Raw genomic sequence first — 22,157 nt, 5'->3', positions numbered from 1 at the left:
AATCAAAGGGCATTATTTGAATGCTACTGCGGGTACATGCGAAGAAATGATCAAAAGAGCTGTATTTGCCAGAGAATTGGGAGTTCCTATCGTAATGCATGACTACTTAACAGGGGGATTCACCGCAAATACTAGTTTGGCTCATTATTGCCGAGATAATGGCCCACTTCTTCACATCCACCGTACAATGCATGCTGTTATTGATAGACAGAAGAATCATGGTATGCACTTCCGTGTACTAGCTAAAGCTTTACGTCTATCTGGTGGAGATCATATTCACGCGGGAACAGTAGTAGGTAAATTTGAAGGAGATAGAGAGTCAACTTTGGGCTTTGTTGATTTACTGCGCGATGATTATGTTGAAAAAGATCGAAGCCGCGGTATCTTTTTCACTCAAGATTGGGTCTCGCTACCATACCACAAGGCTATCTGAGTTCACAGGTTTAGTTGCCTGTACCTTTTTTTGAATCGAGATTTTTGTGGTGTTCAGTCTACCGCTCCGTGGGTACAAGATCGAAAAGAATGCATTAAATGGATGCATTGAGATTCCGTAAGTAACTCAGTGAGTGCTTTCTAAGAAAGAAGGGCAAGGAAGAAGAAAATGAAATAGGAACAACCGCGCTGGTCGTAATAGATCGACTTTCATGCTGAAGCAAGAACTAGCATGAAAGTTCCATTTCAGGGAAGGACGACGTACCCATGATACTTTCTGTTTTGTCGAGCCCTGCTTTGGTCTCTGGTTTGATGGTTGCACGTGCTAAAAATCCGGTACATTCCGTTTTGTTTCCCATCCCAGTCTTTCGCGACACTTCAGGTTTACTTCTTTTGTTAGGTCTCGACTTCTTCGCTATGATCTTCCCAGTAGTTCATATAGGAGCTATAGCCGTTTCATTCCTTTTCGTTGTTATGATGTTCCATATTCAAATAGCGGAGATTCACGAAGAAGTATTGCGCTATTTACCAGTGAGTGGGATTATTGGACTGATCTTTTGGTGGGAAATGTTTTTCATTTTAGATAATGAAAGCATTCCATTACTACCAACCCAAAGAAATACGACCTCTCTTAGATATACGGTTTATGCCGGAAAGGTACGAAGTTGGACTAATTTGGAAACATTGGGAAATTTACTTTATACCTACTATTCTGTCTGGTTTTTGGTTCCTAGTCTTATTTTATTAGTAGCCATGATTGGGGCTATAGTACTGACTATGCATAGGACTACTAAGGTGAAAAGACAGGATGTATTCCGACGAAATGCTATTGATTTTAGGAGGACTATAATGAGGAGGACGACTGACCCACTCACGATCTACTAAAGGGCAAGTAGCTTGATTGGTTCGAATCCAATTCGTGAGCAGATGAGAAATTGTTGCACCGTGGACTCTGATTCAGTAGCGGCAGCAAATCCTTTTCTATTCTACGATCTGATCTTGTTTGTTGCCCGATTTGAAATCTCCCTTATAACTCCTTCTGGGCGTCCAGCTAAATAGGGGTCCTAGGCACCTTAGGCAAACAAAAGAAATGAAGAGAAAGCACCGAGGAAGATGTCTGTGCCCATCTAATTCTTTAGCAGCTCCGGCATCGGCAACAGTTGGCTCAAAAGTTGCTTCGCTAGGAGTGTGCTAGCACAGATGAATATTCCGTAGATTACTAAAGGCAAGGAAGAGGTGTGCTTCAAAGCATCCGAAAAGCAAAGAAGAATGGTACAGCACATCGGTCGAAAAGGCGGTCTATTCCCGGTAAAGGTCTTTTCTATTCACTGGACACAGCATAGCAGCAAAGAAAATATAAGGCAAATTGCTGCGCTAGACCTTCAAGGGAAAGAAATCCTCGCGGATTGATCTGTATTACATGACCGATTGAAGAAAGGCGGGAAGGCTAGAGACTTCTTTTGCTTCTCTTATCTAAGAGCAGCTTTCTCCGTTCTGAAGCACAAGCACAGTTATTAATGGTGCTAGAGAGGTCAGGACATACTCTCGAGCTATGATGAACTGAGACGACTCTTCTCCTTGCTTAGAAAGCGGGGACGAGAAAGAGCTGGTTGCTTTGCTAGGGGGTTAAAGACATTCGGAAATGGCGTCAGCAGAGAAGCTGATAGACGAGAAAAAGAAAGAGCTCCGCCAAGTACAAGGCTAACAAGAATGCCCAAGATTTAGCTGAGGGAAATCAGTGCGCTTCTTCTCATCTTTGTTACTTAGCGGAGAGAATTTAGTTGGTCATTGCTTCGGGGCATCTAAGCGCACCCAGATCTGCAACCTCGCTTCCAACCGCATCTTAGCTACCAGAGTCATTGAATACGACAATCACGCCTAGCTTACTTCGCTAGCAAAGCAGCACATCCCTTCACTCGAGACGACTCTTCGACTTCTTCTTTCTTTACGCCAATAAGAGCGCATTCAATGGATGATTCTTTTACTATTGAGGAATAATTGCCTCAACAGGAAAGAAGAGGGGCTATATCTCTATACTATATAAAAGCGGGTCCTTGGACCAACCATTGCCAGACAGACTTAGCAGATGAAACGAGTCGATTGGGTGAGAAATTAATATCCAGCACAGAGGAGTGATGGTCGATCGATAGTGCATATGATATGGATAGATGATTTCTGGCATTTCCATCTTTGACTTTTCTTGATCTTCTGTTAGCGAAGCATAATCTGTATTGGTTGGGTGGGGAATCCGTTCATCTGTTTTCATTCATCTGTTTCCAGCACATCCAGACAAAACGTTAATCCCCTGAAATGTTGAATAAAAGCAGCACGAAAATCCGCATTTTTAGGGTTTTTCGACTTGAATCAATTCCTTATATCCCGTGTTTTCAGCCTCATCAGTACGTGAAGACCCGGTTTCAGATCCTCGATTTTAGGAATGTTGTAAGATATTGTTTTTGATTGACGAGGTCAAAACAGCCTGAAAAAGTGCTAATATCCCGGGATTTTTGGATGCATTTTGATGAATCAGTGGAGCTTCAAAAGATTGAAGCTTATGCTTAACACATGCAAGTTGAAACTGTTCAATAATAGGAAAAGATGACTACGATAAGGACAGCTCAGCATGGCTATTAGTAGGACTCCCCTTGGGTACCTAAGACAGGCAGAGGCAGTAAGCCCAATAAGAAGTCCTCGTTGCTGACGTTTACTTGCCCCACACATATTACTGGAGTCCGAGAAAGATAAAGGGTGATCAGAGCTGTCTTTTTCTTTAAGCGTACGTTAGGTCTACTGACTCAATCAACCTCTTGGCCAAGGCTCTATACCCATAGCCCTTACCACTCTTACCATTATCTTAAAGATAAGGACCAACGGCAAACAGATTCAAGTCAGTCGGTCATTTAACTCTTACAATTGTAAGGTCAGCGCCTCCCTATTATATTATGAGAATGGATATATTATGAGAATGGAGATATGAAAGAAATGCAAAGGTCAGTCCAGCACACTCCCTTTTCTCGTTTAGGCTAATCTCTTAGGTAACACATCGATAGTAGTTCGTTTACTCTTCCACAGCACAGCGGTGTGCTTGTGCTGAATAGATAATCCAAGCAATATAAGTGCTGCTCTTCCTAGCGAAGCAACCACAAAGGCTATAGTAGCACCAGAGGAGCTATCTGCCTCGTCGAGTGGCAAAGTGATTCATTTATTCTGTAAGTGGAAACTGAGGACTGGGCTAAGTCTTTTCCTCTAAGGTAAGGAATGGCTCCCTCTAGATCAAGGATTGTGCTCTTTCAGCATAGATGCGATGCCCTAGTAGCTCTTCCAAGGGCGGGTTCCTTCCGAGAAGGGTATGGCGCTCTGGCTCTCTTCTTTCTTCTGGTTGACGTCGATTCAAAAGCTCCACAGTAGCACGTGGCCACAGATAGAATGCTTTACAAGGGACAAAGGAACTGTGAGATCGGAAGAAAAGCGTTATCGGGTTTGAACAAATGAGTTGTAGATCAAATCTTAAGTTATAGTTAGGAATGTCAAGAAACTAGACAGCAAAGAGAGCTAACGAGGCTAATCGCTCAACTAGCAACACTTGCCGATCGCCCTTCCCCTTACCAGGTTCTCGCTTTTATTCAAGAGAAGGCCGGCTAATGCTGATCAATCTTTATAGTATAGTAGTATTCCCAGTGGAGACTCGAGGAAAACGACATCCTCCTTTCGACATGAAGAGATCGCTTCCCTGTCTTGTTATTAATAGAAAGCTGGCTTACTAGTTACTATTAGTGCCATTTCCTCTATCTCTGGTATTGTTCTGGTAGAGAATGTTCTCCTCTACATCGCAACTATGACCAGTTTAGCGCTTTCAGGTTGTTACTAAAGCATCTCGTAAGTCCTCGCTTCTTGGTCTGCTCGTACCTTGATCCTTTGATCAAACCTTGAACTTGAAAATAGCAAGGGCTTTCCCCGATCGAGGTCTTCCTCTCTCCGCTTTCAGACCATTAGGGAGGTGGAAAAGAGCGATTCTCTTTAGTCAAAGAAGCCTTCTCGTGGATTTCGCCTTTTTTTGGGGGCTATCTCGTGCCTCTCAATTCTGAAACAACAAAGCAGGGGAAGTGTGGAAACAAAGTGAAAGAAGAGACTTTTAGGAACAACAGCACCAAAGATACCTTCGGGGTAGACATGGCAGGCGGTTAGCTTATAGGGCTAACTTCGCCGGGAACTTGTTCAAGAGCCTCATCGACTGGCCTCTTATCAGCATGACAAGGAACTCGTAAAGCCATATCTGGTAACAGAAGTAAGTGGTTTTAGGCTCGTCTCCTTCTGCAATTCTGACTTTCCAATAGCCCAAACGAAGGTCCAGCTTTGTGAAGAAAGAGGCTTTGGACAATCGGTCAAAGAGATCTGCCACCAAAGGGACAGGATACTTGTTCTTCACTCTCACTGTGTTCAGTGCACGATAGTCCACACACATGCGCAAAAGAGCCATCTTGCTTCTTCTGGAACAGCACAGGGGCCCCATATGGTGCCTTGGAAGGCTGGATAAAGCCTGCATCCAGCAAGTCTGTCAACTGCTTCCTAAGTTCTGCCAGTTCCAAGGGCGACATCCGATAAGGTGCACGTGCAGGGGCGCAAGCCGTTTGATAAATAGATTCCTATCTTCAATCATTCCTATCTGCCTTTTACCTGTATTCAATTCGAGTTGCCATTAGATTCTTAATTATTATTGACTGGGCATTCTCTGTTATTCCTTTTGTTTGTGGGTAAGGTGATCCACCCCCAACCGGGAGAAGATAACGAAAGGGAGACAAAGTCCTAACAAAATCATAACACAAGGTACCCCATTCCATCTATCATATCAGTCGAGTCGATCCGATTCGTTCTTATCAGGCGGCAAGAGAGAACTTATGACTTCGCGGATGGAGAGGGATTCGAACCCCCGGTATTCCTAGAAATACTTCGGTTTTCAAGACCGACTCTTTCAACCGCTCAGACATCCATCCCCTTCTCTTACCTACTTTGACTCAGATCTTCGGTATACCTCATACAAGATAAGCACAGGAAAGGATATTCAATCAAAACCAGGCTATCGCCCTATTCTCTCAATTGCCTATCCTTTATAGATGAAGGGGAGTACCTTAGCAGTAGCTTCCAACACTTAAGATTGACCTCCGGACAGATATGAAAGTTTTCTCAATTTCATACGGAACTACTTACTTACCTAAAGTCAACTTCTCACTTTCCAAATCAGTTTACTGAAGGAACTGACCCTAAGCATAGCTCTCTCTCAAATACAAATGCCAAGAAAGAGATTCCTTGGATAAGTTGAAACCTTTCATTTTGCTTTTAAGGCGTTTATCCTACTTATAGTATCAGTCCTATAGCCTATCGAAATTCGTGTTTTTATTAACCAAGAACACATGCACTTTGTTGGCACTAAAAAAAAGGTTATTCAATCCACTAGTGCATTACCTCTTCTGAATCGAAACAAGAAAGAGCTCATAACCACTGCTTGTGAAAAGAGCTCTCCTCAACTGAAGGCGCACCTACTGTTACTATCAGTGACGTCTCTCTCAGGTAAAGTTTTGATCTCGAACTAACGGCCGGAAGAGAGATATTCATAAAACCCGATTCCCTGCCCTGTCTTAAGAACCTGACTCAAAAGAGAAAAGAAGACCGGACTAAAAGAGAGATCACTTTCGACGATTGAACTGCACTTTGATATCCAGATTGGAACTGGATTTGAACGTCTTTGGATCCTGCTTAGAGCCGGCTCTCACTACACTTTAACCTTTCATATCAGAAACGTCGACTTGCAACTTTTTTTTATATCTAATTTCTTTTTCAGGAATCCTTGCTCCTGCCTTGGCTCATATTCACATGGGCCACTCATAAGAATAAGACGAAAACCCCCTACCTAAAACACAACTAATTGAGAGACTCAGAATATCAGTGCCTTGGGTAAATGCAGGAGAATCTTACCGAACGAGTTTCAAACCAGTCCTCTTCGCTTCCCTTAGGGAAAAGGGCCTTGTCGGCCACCGCTTGCTGACGACGGAACGCATCGTCAATTAAAAGTCCTCGCCTTGAACTTTGTTGGAAAGGTAGGTCTTCGGCATGTCCCTTGCTTGCGAACTTCTTTAGTAGGGCGGGTAGCTTTGGAGATCCCATTCCTCACGTTTACCGTTGTCCCCAGACTTCACTCTTTCAACACTTGTATACTTTCTAAATAGTCAGGCGTGTCCCTGTTCTCCAACAAGTGTGTGATCCACCGATTCACTGAGTGACTCTTTCTTACCGCTTACGTCCCTATCTCTGAAAGCCTTATCAGACTTCCGATCCATCCCTAGTTTGCCTTGGCAGGCTAGACTGATTTCAGACCTTTTGATGTGCCTCTTTCGGTTGCTTTCTAGCTTTACCGAATGCTCGTTGAGACCTATTCTCTTTCCGCTTTCAGACAAGTAGCTAAGTCGTCTTAATCCAGCGGCGTAACAACTCTTTCTTCCCTTTTGTCAGCTCAATTCTTTTTTTTTATAGACTATATCTATAGCCTCACACTCGCCAGCTGAGTTCGTTGGCTAGTTTTGATCACCCCGAATTCGATTTCTCATGCGAGACAGAGGTAGACAAGATAAAGGTCAATCGCGGGTTAACTACTTATTTGATTTGAAAGACCAGGCTATTCCGCTCGCTCTCAGGAGCTTGAGTAGACCGTTCGTTCAACTCGCCTGAAGGAGACTAGACTTCCTTAAAAAGAAAAACTCGCTTCGCTCCCTTCGCACTCGTTTACCGCTTGCTCTTCTTATTCATGATTATACCGTTCGCAGGCATTCCTGGTCAAACTGACTGGCTTGGGGCCTGGGGGGGAAGAATATTAGTTCAATAGCCAAAGCGGACCAGAGAAGGTTAGTTTAGTGACCCGCAGAAATAGACCAAAGAAAGACCGAGGCGCGAAGCGAAGGGAAAGTCAGGCTTGATTGGCTAAGGGGCATAGGTAAGGAAAAAGTGGTCTTCGAACGAAGGGAGTATAGGAATTCGATCTGTTGTCTTAGAAAGGGGTTCCTCGGGCGTAGCTGCTTTCCTGTGTTTGCATGTACTATAATAGTAGTGAGCGTAGGCGTTCCTCGGGGATGGTGTAGTCGTAGACGGCCATGAGTGCGAGTGACTAGAGGGACGCGTGTCGGATTTGGATTAGTAACCCTAGGGTTTCTGTTCCCTTGCTCACGGGTATAAGAGCTTAGAGAAAGGGGAACTTTGTAATTAAGCCGAAAAAGAAATCAAAAAATCGATTCAGAGAAAAACCTCTTCTCCTCTCTGTTTTCTTAGAGTTTCATATGGTATCAGAGCCACCTTCTTCTTTACTAAACAGAGAACCAGACCCACCTTCCTCTCCAGAGTCAGGAGTTCTTGCCCACTGGAGTTATCCAATTCTTATTGGCCTTAGTCAAACAGTTCCACTATCCCTCAATTTTTCAGTAAAGACTGAATCTTGGGTGAAAGTTGAGACAACTCTGAGCGGAGGGCAGTGAGCGCTATTTGATAAATGAGGTAATATATGTAAGACTAGTCTGCAGGCCTCATCTTCGACAAGAGAAGGAGTGCCTCTTTCTCATGTTCATTGACGGAAGTCTTTGGCTAACAATTCCTACTTCTCCCAAAAAGGAAGACATTTGATAAAGCCAGCTATTCGAACGCTTAACACATGCAATTTGAGTTATATCAATTCAGGAGTCCAAGCGTAAGCTAGATTCGTTTATTGACCTGAAAGCAAAGTAAGGCCACCGGAGGCTTGCAGACCTATTAGTCGAGTGACTTCGTTCCTCGGAATTGACTGATAGCCAATGCTAACAAGCAATGGAAGAGATATTCAAAAAAATGAATACGGGGAAGTCTATTCAATACCTTACGGTTCAAAGTCAAGGTAAACTATTCCATCCGAAAGCCCAGTAAATGAAATTCAATAATAGCCGTAGCTGAGGAATTGACTTACGAAAGCGGCAGATGATTGCTTTGATTGGCCTGCTCTATCAGTTTATTCAACTACTTCCTCCATACCGTAGTGGACTTCCTTCCTTTCCATCAGATGTAGGAGCAGCGGAAAGGGCTGCTTTAGAAGCTTCAATAGTTCCCTCATCAACGGATGGTTTAGCCGCCAGGTGAAAGGGATGTCAAATAGAAGGCGTTCCTCGGGCGTAGAAGGCCACGTTCGATAGCCGCCCTAGCTGAAAAGTCAAGCTGCGGTAGAGGGTGTAAAGTCAATAGTTCCAGCTGGGCTTGGCAATTATCTATAGAAGTAGAAGGTGAAACGGGATCAAATCCTGGTCATTCTATAGTTGCAGGATCCGTAAATGAAGCCGGAAAGAGTATCTAAAGATGAAAGTCCAGGCGTCGAAGCCAATGAAACACCTGGACAAGATAGTGAAGGGTCTGGGGAGAAGTCAATTCTATAGTTCATTACTCGGATAGGGACTCCAGTAAATCAATCTATTCTAGAGGGCGAAATGTCAACAAACTTTAGCGAGAGTACCAAGATCGGACTCAACTTCCAATTCCAAAGGCAACTTTACTAGCGTGGTTATGAATCAACTTACAATTATTGAGTTACAGGAGGAACTGTTAATGAAAGACTACTATAGTAGTAATAGCTGTGAATTCCACTTCTGAGTTAGAGTTCAATCCTTACCATCTGAAAGTACGTACTTCTTGTAGCTTGAGAAGAGAAAGGATGCATTCGTCAGCGTTGGAAGGCCCAATCAAATACCCCCATCATAGTATAGGTTTTCCCTCTTTTCTCTCATTTAAATGGAACTAAATGAGCAATCCAGCGAAAGATAAGAATGAAAGGGAACTTAACTCCGAGGAATCAGAATCATAAACTACAGGATATTCTCTAGTTGGTCTTGCTGTATTAGTAGCTGGAGAAATACCGGAATCAGAAGAAAGAGAGCTAAACAACTTGGAGTTCCCATTCCGAACGGAGAGAAAGAATACTCTTTAAATGACAGAAACAACAAGCAACAGCCCTAGTGGACTTTAGCCGCTCGCTCAGACTAATGGCCCGGCTAACGCCTCTCACCATCCCATTAGTTTTACGCTCACTACACTGACTGTTCCTCGTAGGGATGCCAACTCCTACTCGGAAGGCACGCACGAGCTACACTTGCATGCATAGGAATAGAGCTAAGCCAGAAACCGATCAATTCAAGGAACTCATTCCGAACGGAGAGAAAGAATACTTATTACTGTGCGATAGCAACAGAGCAGCTAGCCGATCAGTCGTGCCCGCCCTCAGTAGACGCTACGCGCAACACGGCAGGCAACTCCTTCTCTACAGCTTGCTTACTTAGGAAGAGCAGCTACGCTAACAACCTAGCAAACCAACCTACGTAGAACGTAGAGAGGAGGGAGTCAGTAGTAAGGCGAGGAAGGAGGAACCCCAGGCAGCAATCCGCGGACCCATAGGAGGGGCGGAGCGGAGGAGGGTCTGTGAATGCGGTAGACGGTAGACCTCTCGAAGACTCAGCTTTCAAAATGACAGTCGGCTTTATTGATATTTGGAATTTGAAGAGAACGTGAAGTCTAAGATCATCGAAGGTGGGTTCGGCTTCCTTTTATATAAAAGTTCCTTTAGAAAAGGAATCGAATGGGTCCCGAACCTAGCAGCATTCAGAAGGTCATACTGCTGGTGGAAGTTGCACAGCGAAAGGCAGTATGACACGATCCTTAGAGTTATATAGTTGCTTATTGTGGGGACCTTCCAGTCTCGTTCCTCTAATTGATCGCGATTGTTATCGACGTTGGATCTTTTTCGACCAGATTACTAGTGAACAGGTAACCGTAATGACGCGAAGAAAGCACATTCTTTCTAGCATGCGATGTCTTCGGTATTGGCATCTTTCCCGGGAAAACAAAAGCAACCTCTTCTATCTATTAACGACTACTTGGGAATCGCTAGCTCGCATACGCTAGTTCGTTCGTACGCCCTGCTCGATCTACAGCTAGGGAAGTGAAAGGAGCAAGTTCTTGCTTGGCATGTTACTTCTACGGCAATCCCATGTCTTCAGGCAAGGTAGCGTTAGCTATCCCAGGTTGTGAACTGGCTCCGATCAGTGCCTATTCTCCGATCAATGGTCGAATATGCTGCCGTTCCCCTATCGGTCAAGAAGTCAACTCCTCGGATGGGTAAAGAAGCCTATCTTATCCCGAAACCGGAGATACTGGAGTATTCAAAGCCAGCTTGTCCGCCGGGCAACAGTCTGGCCTTCTTCTTTGCTCTTCAATCGATGCCTAACTCAAGCTTGTCCATAGAACTTGCTCCGCTAAGCGACTAGCTGCCTTCTTTCCTAAGTCCGTAGCTCAAGTTTACCTTAGCTAGCGCTACCTTTAGCAAGCAAGTGAGTGACAAACTCTTTATCCTGATATATCCCTTCGGTCCGAAAAGTCTTTGTTTTCGTTTCTTATTATCTGACTCCCGTTTGTTTGTTTAACTCAACACCAGCACCTGGAGGAACCCCTTACTTGTCTGGAAGTACAAGAAGGTTGGTAGCTTTGTTAGGACTTAGGTGTTTTAAAGACAATAAGAAAGATTATTAGTTCTATATACATAACTCGAGGTTACGAGCTCTGCTTACTTAGCCGCTCACTCGAACTGTAGGTCTCGTTTTCTTGTCCTATCTTGTTAAAAGAAGCGGATCGAGGAATGCCTCTTTGAGTTCCCTCTTTCGTGGATAGATCACTGAACTATGCGCCTATCTTCGCTTTTCGATCAGCCGTAGCTCCCCGTTTTCACTTAGCCTACGAACTACAACGCGTCTTACTGGAAGAAGAACTCCAGGTTGGCTCGAAGATGCCAACAGCATTCCGTTCACTTTCGCAATATTCACTCGTTTACTTGTTAGCTAGGGCAAAAAGAGAGAGGTTATTCTGTCTGATCAGCTTTATAATCTCAGCCTGTTTGTTTATACTCCGTGTTTAGTCCGAATATATTCCAGCAACAAAAATTGGTACAGAATGGACTTACCTTTGCTTCTGAGAAGAAAGGCCACTACCCCCTGGGCTTTCTTCTGACTTTTCTTCTTGCTGCTCTTAAGGTCTTGAGAAGAACCTTCTTTATTTTTGATGAGAAGGCAAATTTTGAGCTTTCTCGGCTTAACGACTCTTTCTTCGAACCTTTTGGTATGTATTGCCCCATAACTATAGATCAGATCCACCAGACGAGAAACTCAATTCCGCACTGCTGCTGAGTCGTCGGACTTATCCACCAAGGGATTCGTGGAATTTCTGTGAATTGCGTTGGGGGAAATCTACCAAAGCTAGGCAGATAGATAGACTCCTTTCCCGCTGCTAAGGGAGAGCAAGAAAGAAAATCAAATTCTTGTTTTTTAATTAGCGCCTCCTTTTGGGTATGCCGATACTAAGAGTCCTCTCACTACCAACCAGCAGACATCATCTGGCTGGGTCTTGCCGGTATCAACAACGAGAAAAAAACAACCAAATGGAAACAGCAACTAACTATGACTCTTGGCCCAGACAACGTCCTAGGCGTAGGGTAGATCGGAGCAAGAGGGAACGCCTAGACGACGTTTTTATTCCTGGGCTGCTGTAAGTAGATCGAGAGGTCGTTCCGCCCCTTGTCCCCGAAGATGGGTAATATGTTCTCAAAAAATGTTGCTTCAATCTGACCTAGCTGGCGAGCGATCCCAGTTCGCGGCAGAGAACAAGACAGCAAGCGAGCGTACCTTTGTTCGCTTCTTCTCCACCAAGCACGGAAGTTTAAGGATAACTGTAGGTCGGTGGCTACCTAAGGAAACTCCGATTCGATCCGCCCCCCGGCTGGGAGGCATTTACCTCATCCCGATCACAAGGAGAGGTTCACCATGATGGGGGTACTTCTAATTTTCCTTTCTGGAAAGAATGAAATGCATAGGGGACCATCCTTTTGTTGCGGCATGCTCCTCAGATTTACGGATTCGCAGGGGGCGGAACGACCTACTTAGTTGACTGACAATGACAAAGGTTTGCGAAACTAAGTAGGGCCTTTTTAATTGAATCTTTAGTAGTCTATCAGTGGTGCGAAGAGAAACATATCTTTTTATGACTTCTACTTATCGATCCCGGCCCGGAAAAGTGAGCGACCAGGTTTATAAAGACTGGTTCGAAAGGCGCGTCTAGCCCTCTTGATGAATGAAAGAAAGGGTTTCTGAGCCCTAGCCCTGTAAGCCCACACCTGTGTAGAGTAGATCGTTCAACACCTGCGGCACAAACCAATTTTTGACCTATTGGTCCTAGTCTCATAGGCGACCGAACGGCCGCCCCCTAATTACTAGACCGACCCGCTATAATAATTCCATAAACACCTAGCGAAGATATGGCAAACAAATAAAGTAGCCCTATGTTCGGATCTGACAATACCATACCATAATCAAAAGGTACAACGGCCCGAGCGACCAGACTTAACATAAATGTAGCCACTGGAGCCATTCTAAAAAGGAAAAAATTAGCACTACTTGGTGAAATAGGTTCTTTTAGAATCAATTTCGAACCATCTGCTAGAGGTTGTAACAATCCGAACGATCCCACTACATCAGGACCCTTTCTACGTTGCACAAAAGCCATTACTTTACGTTCAGCTAGCACTAAAAAGGCTACTCCTAGTAGAAGTGGTAGAATTATTCCAAGTATTTCAGCTGGAACAGCTATGTACGTTTTCGATTTTTTTATTTACTCATGATCTGGCCTGGTCGACCCAATCATGATATTGAAGGATGGGACCTTTTCTTGAAAAACTCCCGATACCGAGAAGAGTTGAAGATGGTGCAACATTGAATCCTCTTACCTTACTTCGAATGGAATCTTAGCCCGCCTCACTTGCTTTCTTTACTGCATAAGGGCATAAACAAAGTCAAGGGATTGATGAAATTACTCGACTAAAAGGAGAGGTCCAACGTAATTGATTACTCGAATGAAAGGAGAGGAGCGGAGGGATCAAAACTTTATTGGAAGAAATTCATAGTCCAAAGTGTCCGAAGAGGGATAAGAGTAGGTTTCAGCATTTTCGGAGAGTCCAGAGGGTTCAGTGCTCGGAGATGACAAGAAAGGGTTCTCAGTGTTGAGGGCGGGGTATAAGGGAAGTTTCCGGAGAGCTGGGAGTTGGCGAGGGGATATAGTCAGGTGGTAAGTAGTTACCAAATGAATCTAGTTCTTCAGATAGCCTCCAATATTTACTATACTGATTGCGCCTCTCTATATGTATATGAGGGGTAGCCCCCATGTAAATGTAAAAAAAAATTGAGAATGACGCTTGGAAGATGCACAATAATACCCACGTGATGAGTTGTTTGTGATGCGGAGCAAAACTCGAGTTCTAACGCTGTAGACATACGAGAACCATATCTCCAGAGAGAATCAAAAGTATACATGCCCAAGTCAATCATAGAGGAAAACCCAAGAGACTCCCATAGGATTGCTTCTGCTGTTGATAAGAAGGACCCGTCAATGACCGCGGCCGCCGTCGGCACATCAAAGAGGTTCTTAACAACCTGGTAGATGACCGTCCGAGGCCACCTATCAGTAGGAGATTTGAGGTCAAAAGGACCAAAGGTTCCAATGACCGCGAAGCTTTGCTAACGGTTTGACCTGATTGAACGTACCATCGCATTCAAGACTACTCCTTCCATACTCCAGTCGTGAATGGGACGGAGTAGGCGCTCTTTTATATAGTTGTTTCCTATAATAAATACTCTTCCCACCCCCTGACTCTAAGGCTCTGTTCATGCTAGCCCCAAAAGAGTCACTCGTTTTCCACTATCTCTCATCTGCCATCTCAGTGCAGTCCTACAGCTCATAGCCTATCTTACCAATAAGAAAGAAAGGGCTGGCTTTTCGCTCGGTTGATTACTGAAGTGAAGAAAAGAAGTTGCTAAAGCTCCATGAAAACAGTCTCCTTAAGATAACCATGCAGAAATTTATCAAAGTTTTCTGTTAGGTTCTTAGTAGCAGTCGGCGACCTTTTCTTCTTTTACTTCACATAGCTTTTCGTCTCCTTGATAGCTGGAAGTTCTCCAAAAGTATGAAAAGCAGGAGGACTTTGTACCATCCATTCCAGTGTAGTTGAATTAAGTTCAAGAGCCCAAGGACTTGGAGCACATCTTTTGTTATTTCCACTGCTTAAAGTGATTGTTACGACCACGAAGAAACAACAAATCCCAACTACGGATATATAAGAGCCAAAACTGGAAAGGGCATTCCATCCAGCGTAAGCATCTGGATAATCTGGAATACGACGTGGCATACCTGAAAGCCCTAAGAAATGCATAGGAAAGAAGGTCAAATTAACCCCGAAAAAAGTGATCCAAAAATGGATTTGACCTAAAGTTTCAGGGTATGTCCGACCAAAGATTTTACCCACCCAATAGTAAAATCCTGCAAATAAAGCAAAAACGGCTCCCATAGAAAGTACATAATGGAAATGTGCAACCACATAATAAGTATCATGTAGAGCAATGTCTAGCCCTGAATTTGCCAGGACTATTCCAGTGAGTCCTCCTATGGTGAACAAAAAGATAAATCCTACAGCAAATAACATGGGTGTTTTGTATTGTATCGAACCCCCCCACATGGTAGCGATCCAACTAAAGATTTTGATTCCAGTGGGGACAGCTATGATCATGGTAGCTGCGGTGAAGTAGGCACGGGTATCTACGTCTAAGCCCACAGTAAACATATGATGAGCCCAAACAAGAAATCCTAAGACACCAATACTGATCATGGCATAAACCATGCCTAGATACCCGAAGACCGGTTTTCCCGAAAAAGTCGAAACGATATGACTTATGATACCGAATCCAGGCAGAATGAGAATATACACCTCTGGATGACCGAAGAACCAAAAGAGATGCTGGTATAAAATTGGGTCTCCCCCTCCAGCGGGATCAAAAAAGGTTGTATTAAAGTTTCGATCGGTTAATAACATGGTAATTGCCCCTGCCAGTACCGGGAGTGATAATAAAAGTAGGAATGCTGTCACTAGAACGGACCACACAAATAGGGGTAATCTATGCATAGTCATTCCAGGTCCACGCATGTTGAAGATAGTTGTTATAAAATTGATAGAACCTAAAATGGATGAAACACCAGATAGATGAAGACTAAAAATTGCTAAATCAACTGCTCCTCCAGAATGACTGGTAATACCACTTAAGGGCGGATAGACCGTCCACCCAGTGCCGCTACCTACTTCTACTAAGGCTGAGCTTAATAGGAGCAAGAGACTTGGTGGCAACAACCAGAATGAAATATTATTTAATCGTGGAAATGCCATGTCAGGTGCACCTATCAGAATCGGAACAAACCAATTACCAAATCCACCTATCATCGCCGGCATAACCATAAAAAAGATCATTAAAAAAGCATGAGCTGTTATTAAAACATTATAAAGTTGATGATTCCCACCAAGAATTTGATCGCCGGGTCGTGCTAATTCCATACGAATTAATACTGAGAAGCATGTGCCCATCACTCCAGCAATGGCACCGAAAATGAAATAGAGAGTCCCTATATCCTTGTGGTTTGTGGAGAACAGCCATCGAACCAGATTTTTCATAAATTTGAGATTTTTTCGTTTTTTTCCTTATCAGAGAGGGGCCCCCTAGGGGGTGTTTAGTAACTCGAGCATTTCTTGTTTACTCGAACAGCAAAGGAGAGGTGCTTTAGCAACTCGACTGCAAGGAGAGGTGCTTTAGCAACTCGACTGAAAAGGCGTTCCTCGGAGTGACTCGAGCACTTGTTGCGAAAGGGGCGTTAACTCAACTACTTACGTGGAAGACGTGGGCTATCGGTCTAGGCGCAAGGGGTCTTTCTGTATGCAAGTGCTTGTCTTGTTATATATATTCGTGGCTTTCCCCTTATAAATAAGTCAATCGGTTGAGGCCCGACCCTTTTGGGTTGCCGACCTTGATGCCATACCATAGTGTTTAGGGGTCAACGCGGGAAATCAACACGTTGTGGAAACGGAATAGAGCTAAAGTGCACTTTCCCTTGATGGGAGTTATCCAATAAAAGCACACAATCAGTGAGATGAGCCTGCCAGCTCAGAGGAACCCCTATGCCTTTTGGCCAGCTTGGCTTCTGACCGGTCGATCCCGCTTAGTACCCCCTCTTGCAACGATTCGGCGCCTCCACTTGATGCTTGACGCCCACGCTTCCGAGTTCACCTCGTAAACCCTTACAAAAGGGGCGAAGCCCACACCACACAGTTGTTCAATTTGAATGTCATTCTCGACTTTATCCCTTCTCTAATCTAATATCTAATAGGGCTGGGTGTTTGATTTCAGGCCCTTTCGAGGAGGGTATCTGATTGGTTAATGTCAGCCCGGCTCGCATGGACTTCCGGTGTTTCTTAGTTGACAACTGCATTGAAATTAGAAGTTCTCCAGTTACTCCTGCACAAGCAACAGCAGTTATGGATCTGATTGAGGAGCGCTAGGAAGAATGGATCGAACGAGAAGGATTAGAGCAAGTTCCGTTCTGGGTGAATCAAGAAAGGAAGTTCCGGGAGTTCTGTGTCCCGAAGAGAGAAAGCTCACTAAGAACTAGCTTGGCCGTAGTTCCTCGTAGGAGATAGACGGACCAAAGGCGTTCCTCGAGAAAGGCTGACCAATTGCGGATTCCGAAAAGAAATAATTTCACTGTCCTAGTTATGCGAGACGCCCTCTTCCTAGCGAGTGAATGATTGAACTGATAGCTGAACTGATAGCTTCAAAAGGTGACTCTTCTCTTTCCTTTTGGTTAGCTTGCAATACAATGCGGATCAGCGAGACTTGCTTGAATGCTTGCTAGACTTCCTTATTCTTCTTTTGAAAGCAGCTTTTACTCAGATAGCTACTTCTGCAAGCTAGTAGGTTCAGTAGTCACAACTGATTACCCTCTTGTTTGGAACCTTGAGACGAAGGCTAGCTCTTTCCCTCTCCTTTTAGTTTCTTAGTCAAAATGGGTGATGGTATTCTGCCTAAATAGTAGACACAGGTAATAAATAAGAGAATACTAAAGATTCGAGCCATAGAATTTCTCAATTCTGACACAAGGAACTTATACTTATTAGATCTAATAAGTACATTAGACCTAATAGAATTATTTTGCTGTATCCAGACTAATACCAATCCAACCCATTTCATGAATAAAATGTGACCAATTAACCAACCAACAAAACTACTTGTTACAAATAACATCTTGTTGTTGCATCGAAACATATAAATGTTGACTAATCTGGCTAACATTGAACTTGGTAAAATGAAATGGTTGAATAATTGAAAAATGAAATTATTCAGGAATACACATTGAATGCGAAGATTACGCATTTCATTTCTGGTAGTAGATCCATAATCAAAAAAGTGTTTGTGATTGTTCCAGAAGAAATGAAACAAAAGATACGGTAGAGCTAGGACAGTTATTGTATGAGGTCTACCCAATGCTAAATGCAGAGGCGCATAATAGATCGATATGAACATCATGAGCTGTCCCGCAATAAAACCAGTTGTTGCTGATACTTTCTTCTCGGTTCCTTCTTCTCCTTCGTCCATAACCCGAGCTCGGAGAAGGAAGAGATAAGAGGGCCCTATGGAGAATGTGGTCAGAAATCCATAATAGAGTCCGACCACAGCGACCGAATTGATTATCTTCATGCATAAGGATACTAGATTACCTAGTATAAAAGATTGAAAAACCATCACAAACCTCCCTTTTTTCTTTTCTATTTCAATTTCTGGATTATTATATGATGATTTTGCAACTTTCCATATATAGAAATAGAAAGAGATAGACTAGAAACGACATCTCTTATGTCAATGACACCAAAGGGATATTAAATGAATGGAATTGGGATATGGATGGAATATAATGAAATAGAGCCGCTTTGAGGTTCCCTATGAAATGAGGCATGGAACGGAGCCACTACGAAGAAGTTCCGGGGGTTACGAAGGAAACTTCGAGTTCATATTGGTCATGGGTTGAGAACGGGAATTGAACTCTATGAGATCTAATCTCCCGTTGTTCCTCAGTAGCTCAGTGGTAGAGCGGTCGGCTGTTAACTGATTGGTCGTAGGTTCGAATCCTACTTGGGGAGATTTGTTAGTTATCGCTTTTCTGACCTAACGGCCCCTGTCCTTCTCCTTTGTTTCTAAACTAGCTGAATCGTGTCAAAAGTGGGAAGTTGATTGTTGGTTTTGATTCCTCACTCTCGTATAGGTGAACTTGGTTCGTGAAATTCTTAGGAAGAAGAAGGATCAACTGGGAATGAATGGGAAGACTGGAGTAGTATCTCTTCATTAGTCGGAAGGAATTTGTCTCCACTAGCCTCATTCGAAAAAGAAAAGAATCCGAACAAACAAGAAAAGGGTTTAGGTAGGATAGTGCGATGTAATCCAATGGCTAAAGCTCTGCCAGCTTCTTGTAGACTGAACTCTCTTTAGGCTCCGAGTGGTTTTCGGGTGGGATGGTTGAAATTTGCTTCGCCACTAGTGGCAACGAAGTTCTTCGTAATTCAAAAGGGGGAAGGTTAACCATTCCACTCATTTCATTCATTCAGTGCCTGCGGTGAGGCGCGACCCACAACAAAAACAAAGGGGGAAAGCTTGCTTACTGTAGCCCTCTTTTAGTAGACTAGGCTTGGTAAGCGTAAGCTATTTAAGTAGGCTCGAGAAGGGTAGGCTCGCAGCTTCGCCAGAAGCGACGAAGGGGGCTGGGGAAGAAGGCCGACGACTACATGAGGGGGAAGCTGTCGTAGAAGCTTTGCCCCTTGCTTTACAGAGATTGTTATGAATTGACTAAATGACTAGATTCTCCCGGAACGCTAGCTAAGCTAAGAAATAGTATTAGTTCCCTTCAATCAAATCAATAAGTTTCTTTTTTTTATTGATTCAGGGAAAAAACCTCCTTCTTAGAACCCATTGAGGGGGCCTCGGCCCGGGAAAGGGGAGAGTGGCCGAGTGGTCAAAAGCGGCAGACTGTAAATCTGTTGAAGTTTTTCTACGTAGGTTCGAATCCTGCCTCTCCCACTTGTTGTAGACTGAAGAGAAGAGAAAGGAGGCATTCGTCAGCGTAGGAAGGCCCACCGAGCGAAGCTCTTTCTTTTTTTGGCCATGCCGAAAATTTGATCGTATGTTAGTTAGAGAGGTTGGCGAACTACTACGATCAATAGATTCCCCATCTATATCCAATCCCAACGGGGAATAGAAGCGAGTCGCTTCCGGCTGGCTTGTAGTCCTAGTCTTTTAGCTTCTTATGTAATGGTCGGCCTTCCTACACGCACGCGCCCGCCGGAATGCCTCCTTGTTTTAGTTTTGGACGAAGCCAAGCCGATACATACAATATACGATAAGCGAAGGGAAAGACCCCCATTTATTTAATAGCGCCTGGGCAAGTTTGATCGAGGATTGGAGAGTTTAGTAACTCGACTGAAAGGAGAGGTGGGAAGAAAAGGCTCGGGATGGATTTAGGAGTCTTTGTGCGAGCCGTATGCGGTGAGAGTCGCACGTACGGTAACGAGGGGGGTTCGCGTCTATACGTGTAGTGTGGTGGTTGGGCCTACCCACCCTATTTGTTCCATGATCTATGGGTCTACTGGAGCTACCCACTTCGATCAATTAGCCAAGATTTTGACCGGATACGAAATCACTGGTGCTCGATCTAGTGGTATTTTTATGGGGATTCTATCTATCGCTGTAGGATTCCTATTCAAGATCACTGCAGTTCCTTTTCGGGCGGCTGTAGGACGGACGGCCGCCTATAGGTGGTAGGGTAGGGTGGGTGGTACCGCTCAGATTGCGGCCAATCTTCCTAACCGCGCGCGGGCCGGGCTTAGAGCGAGTGAAACTCATCACTACCTCGTAAGGGCATTGAGACCATAGCATGTTACACGAGGAAAAAAAACCTTGTAGTGTTGTCATACAGCTGCCCGCCTAGAAGAGCCACTCGCTCTGTAGTGTTGTCACACAAGATAAGCACGCCGCCCGCCTGCTGGCCGGGCGAATCGAAGTTCTCTTCCGGTCAACTGTCCACCCAGTCAAGTGCAAAAAACACAGTAGAATCACGCAACGCACGCTGCTGGTGTGCTTCCTGCCCGCGAGGAAAGAAAGAAGAGCGACAAGGTTGAGTTCTGATTTGACTGTTTGCAGCATGGGAGCAGATTACCCAAAAAATCCCTGGGAACAATGAAAAAAAAAGATATCTCGGTAACAAAAACCATAGGGGGCTGTATTGGCGAGATCCAACGGTGAACAGCTGCCCAAAATCAAAACCGCCTGGAAGTCCGAGGACCTTTAGTACCGTACCCCCAAACCAGCAGCCTTCGCGCCAAGCAAGACCGCCCTTGTCCCCCTCCTTTCAGTCGAGTTTGTGTTCACAACCTCTCCTTTTAGTCGAGTAAGAAATACCTCGGGAAGTAGGGCTCCTATTGACTAAAGATTGGTTCTTCGCTTTCCTTTAGAATGAAAGTAGCTATGAAGCCCCTACCTACAACTTACTTTGTTTGATTCAAAAGGCGAACAGCCCCCCCAACTAGTCGTATGGGGTGGGGTTCTTGTGGTAAGCTGCCTTGGATATGATAAATTCCTAAAAAAAGGCAAAGTCCGCTATTAGACGAAGATCTTCCTATCAATAGATAGGAATTAGTGTTCGATATAGGGGATAGGATCTATCTGCTCTCTCTTCAAAAAATTGAGAGAGCAGATATAACGATATAAAATCGGAAGGATAGATAGACATCTAAAGAAAGGGATGTCTGTCTATTCTATTCCTCTTTTTTTTTATAGAAAGAAAAGATATCTCGTTCATCTATCTTTTGTTTATTTATCATTGATTCTATCTATGAATCAAGTCGAATTCGTTTTTGGCCGAAGCCCCGAATGGATTGGATCGTTTCCGCCAACGAAATGAACGCGGAGCCCGTTCCGAATGCTTCTTCGATCCGGAAGTTCTCGCGAAGAGAATAAGATGCTGCTCCCCCTCCCTCTGTCTTTTTTCGCTTTGCTAATCTTCCCCTTCCCCTCTAACGGGGGCCAGGCGGCGGCGGGCGCGGGAGGAAAAAACCTAAGAGAAGACGCTCTTAGGTCCTTCTTTTTTCAGTGCAACATAGGAAAGCGCCCTCTTTTTGTCATCTCTGCAGCTTTCCAGATTTTGTATTGAACGCATGGCGTAGCTAGGACCTTCAAATCATGTTTGAGCCTATGTTCAAACAAAACCCATCCCCCGGGCTGGAAAGAATGCCCGCCAAGTTCTGATAAGGTCTCGACGAGCCCCGGAAAGGCTCGGCGAAGGGAGGGAGATGCGGCGGGGGAAGGAAAAGGCTTTCGGAGATCGAGAGATTTTCTTTCTTGGCCGAGGATGGCCTACGGTGCGTGTTATCTGAAGGGAGCACGCTTTTTCGACCGCGGTGCTATGATTGCCGGAGCCTCTCCTCGTTCCGCCCGCTGGCCTATTGGGATAGCAGCCTGCGGGCTTTGCCTGCCCATTAGAATATAATCAAAAATTCCGGCTCGGCCCGGGAAAGCGCTGGCAACAACAGAAAGGAAGGGGTCCATGTAGCTGCTGCGCCCGCCCCTCTTCTTAGTCAATGGGGCAGCAGGTTCGGCATCTACTAGAAAAGAGAGAATCCACTTCAGATAACCACACCTCGGCTAGGCAGCGTGTGGAATGGCCGAGAGCGGACCTTTTTGGATATATAATCCAAGTCGAGAGTGGAGTTA

At 44.4% G+C, this 22,157-nt stretch overlaps 4 protein-coding genes and 3 non-coding genes across 7 annotated transcripts.

Moving 5' to 3' along the window:
• The first annotated feature begins 699 nt into the window (after positions 1-699).
• Positions 700-1,317, top strand: nad6 (NADH dehydrogenase subunit 6). The gene has a single exon. The coding sequence runs from the start codon at positions 700-702 to the stop codon at positions 1,315-1,317; it is 618 nt and encodes a 205-aa protein (YP_006666005.1).
• Positions 1,318-5,336: 4,019 nt separating this feature from the next.
• On the bottom strand, positions 5,337-5,423 carry trnS. The gene has a single exon. It is a non-coding gene; the product is annotated as a tRNA-Ser (tRNA).
• A 7,314-nt stretch (positions 5,424-12,737) lies between these two features.
• On the bottom strand, positions 12,738-13,125 carry nad1 (NADH dehydrogenase subunit 1; one part of a trans-spliced gene, as the record gives it). Coding sequence (YP_006665980.1) covers positions 12,738-13,125 — 388 coding nt within the window.
• Positions 13,126-14,437: 1,312 nt separating this feature from the next.
• cox1 (cytochrome c oxidase subunit 1) lies at positions 14,438-16,021 on the bottom strand. Its single transcript has one exon. The coding sequence runs from the start codon at positions 16,019-16,021 to the stop codon at positions 14,438-14,440; it is 1,584 nt and encodes a 527-aa protein (YP_006666004.1).
• Positions 16,022-18,466: 2,445 nt separating this feature from the next.
• trnN lies at positions 18,467-18,538 on the top strand. Its single transcript has one exon. It is a non-coding gene; the product is annotated as a tRNA-Asn (tRNA).
• Positions 18,539-19,386: 848 nt separating this feature from the next.
• On the top strand, positions 19,387-19,469 carry trnY. The gene has a single exon. It is a non-coding gene; the product is annotated as a tRNA-Tyr (tRNA).
• Positions 19,470-20,011: 542 nt separating this feature from the next.
• On the top strand, positions 20,012-20,172 carry nad2 (NADH dehydrogenase subunit 2; one part of a trans-spliced gene, as the record gives it). Coding sequence (YP_006666002.1) covers positions 20,012-20,172 — 161 coding nt within the window.
• Between the last annotated feature and the right edge of the window lie 1,985 nt (positions 20,173-22,157).

Source organism: Raphanus sativus, mitochondrion (assembly GCF_000801105.2).
Source record: "Raphanus sativus mitochondrion, complete genome".
NCBI classification, from domain to species: Eukaryota; Viridiplantae; Streptophyta; class Magnoliopsida; order Brassicales; family Brassicaceae; genus Raphanus; species Raphanus sativus.
This window is presented reverse-complemented; position numbering and strand designations above follow the sequence as displayed.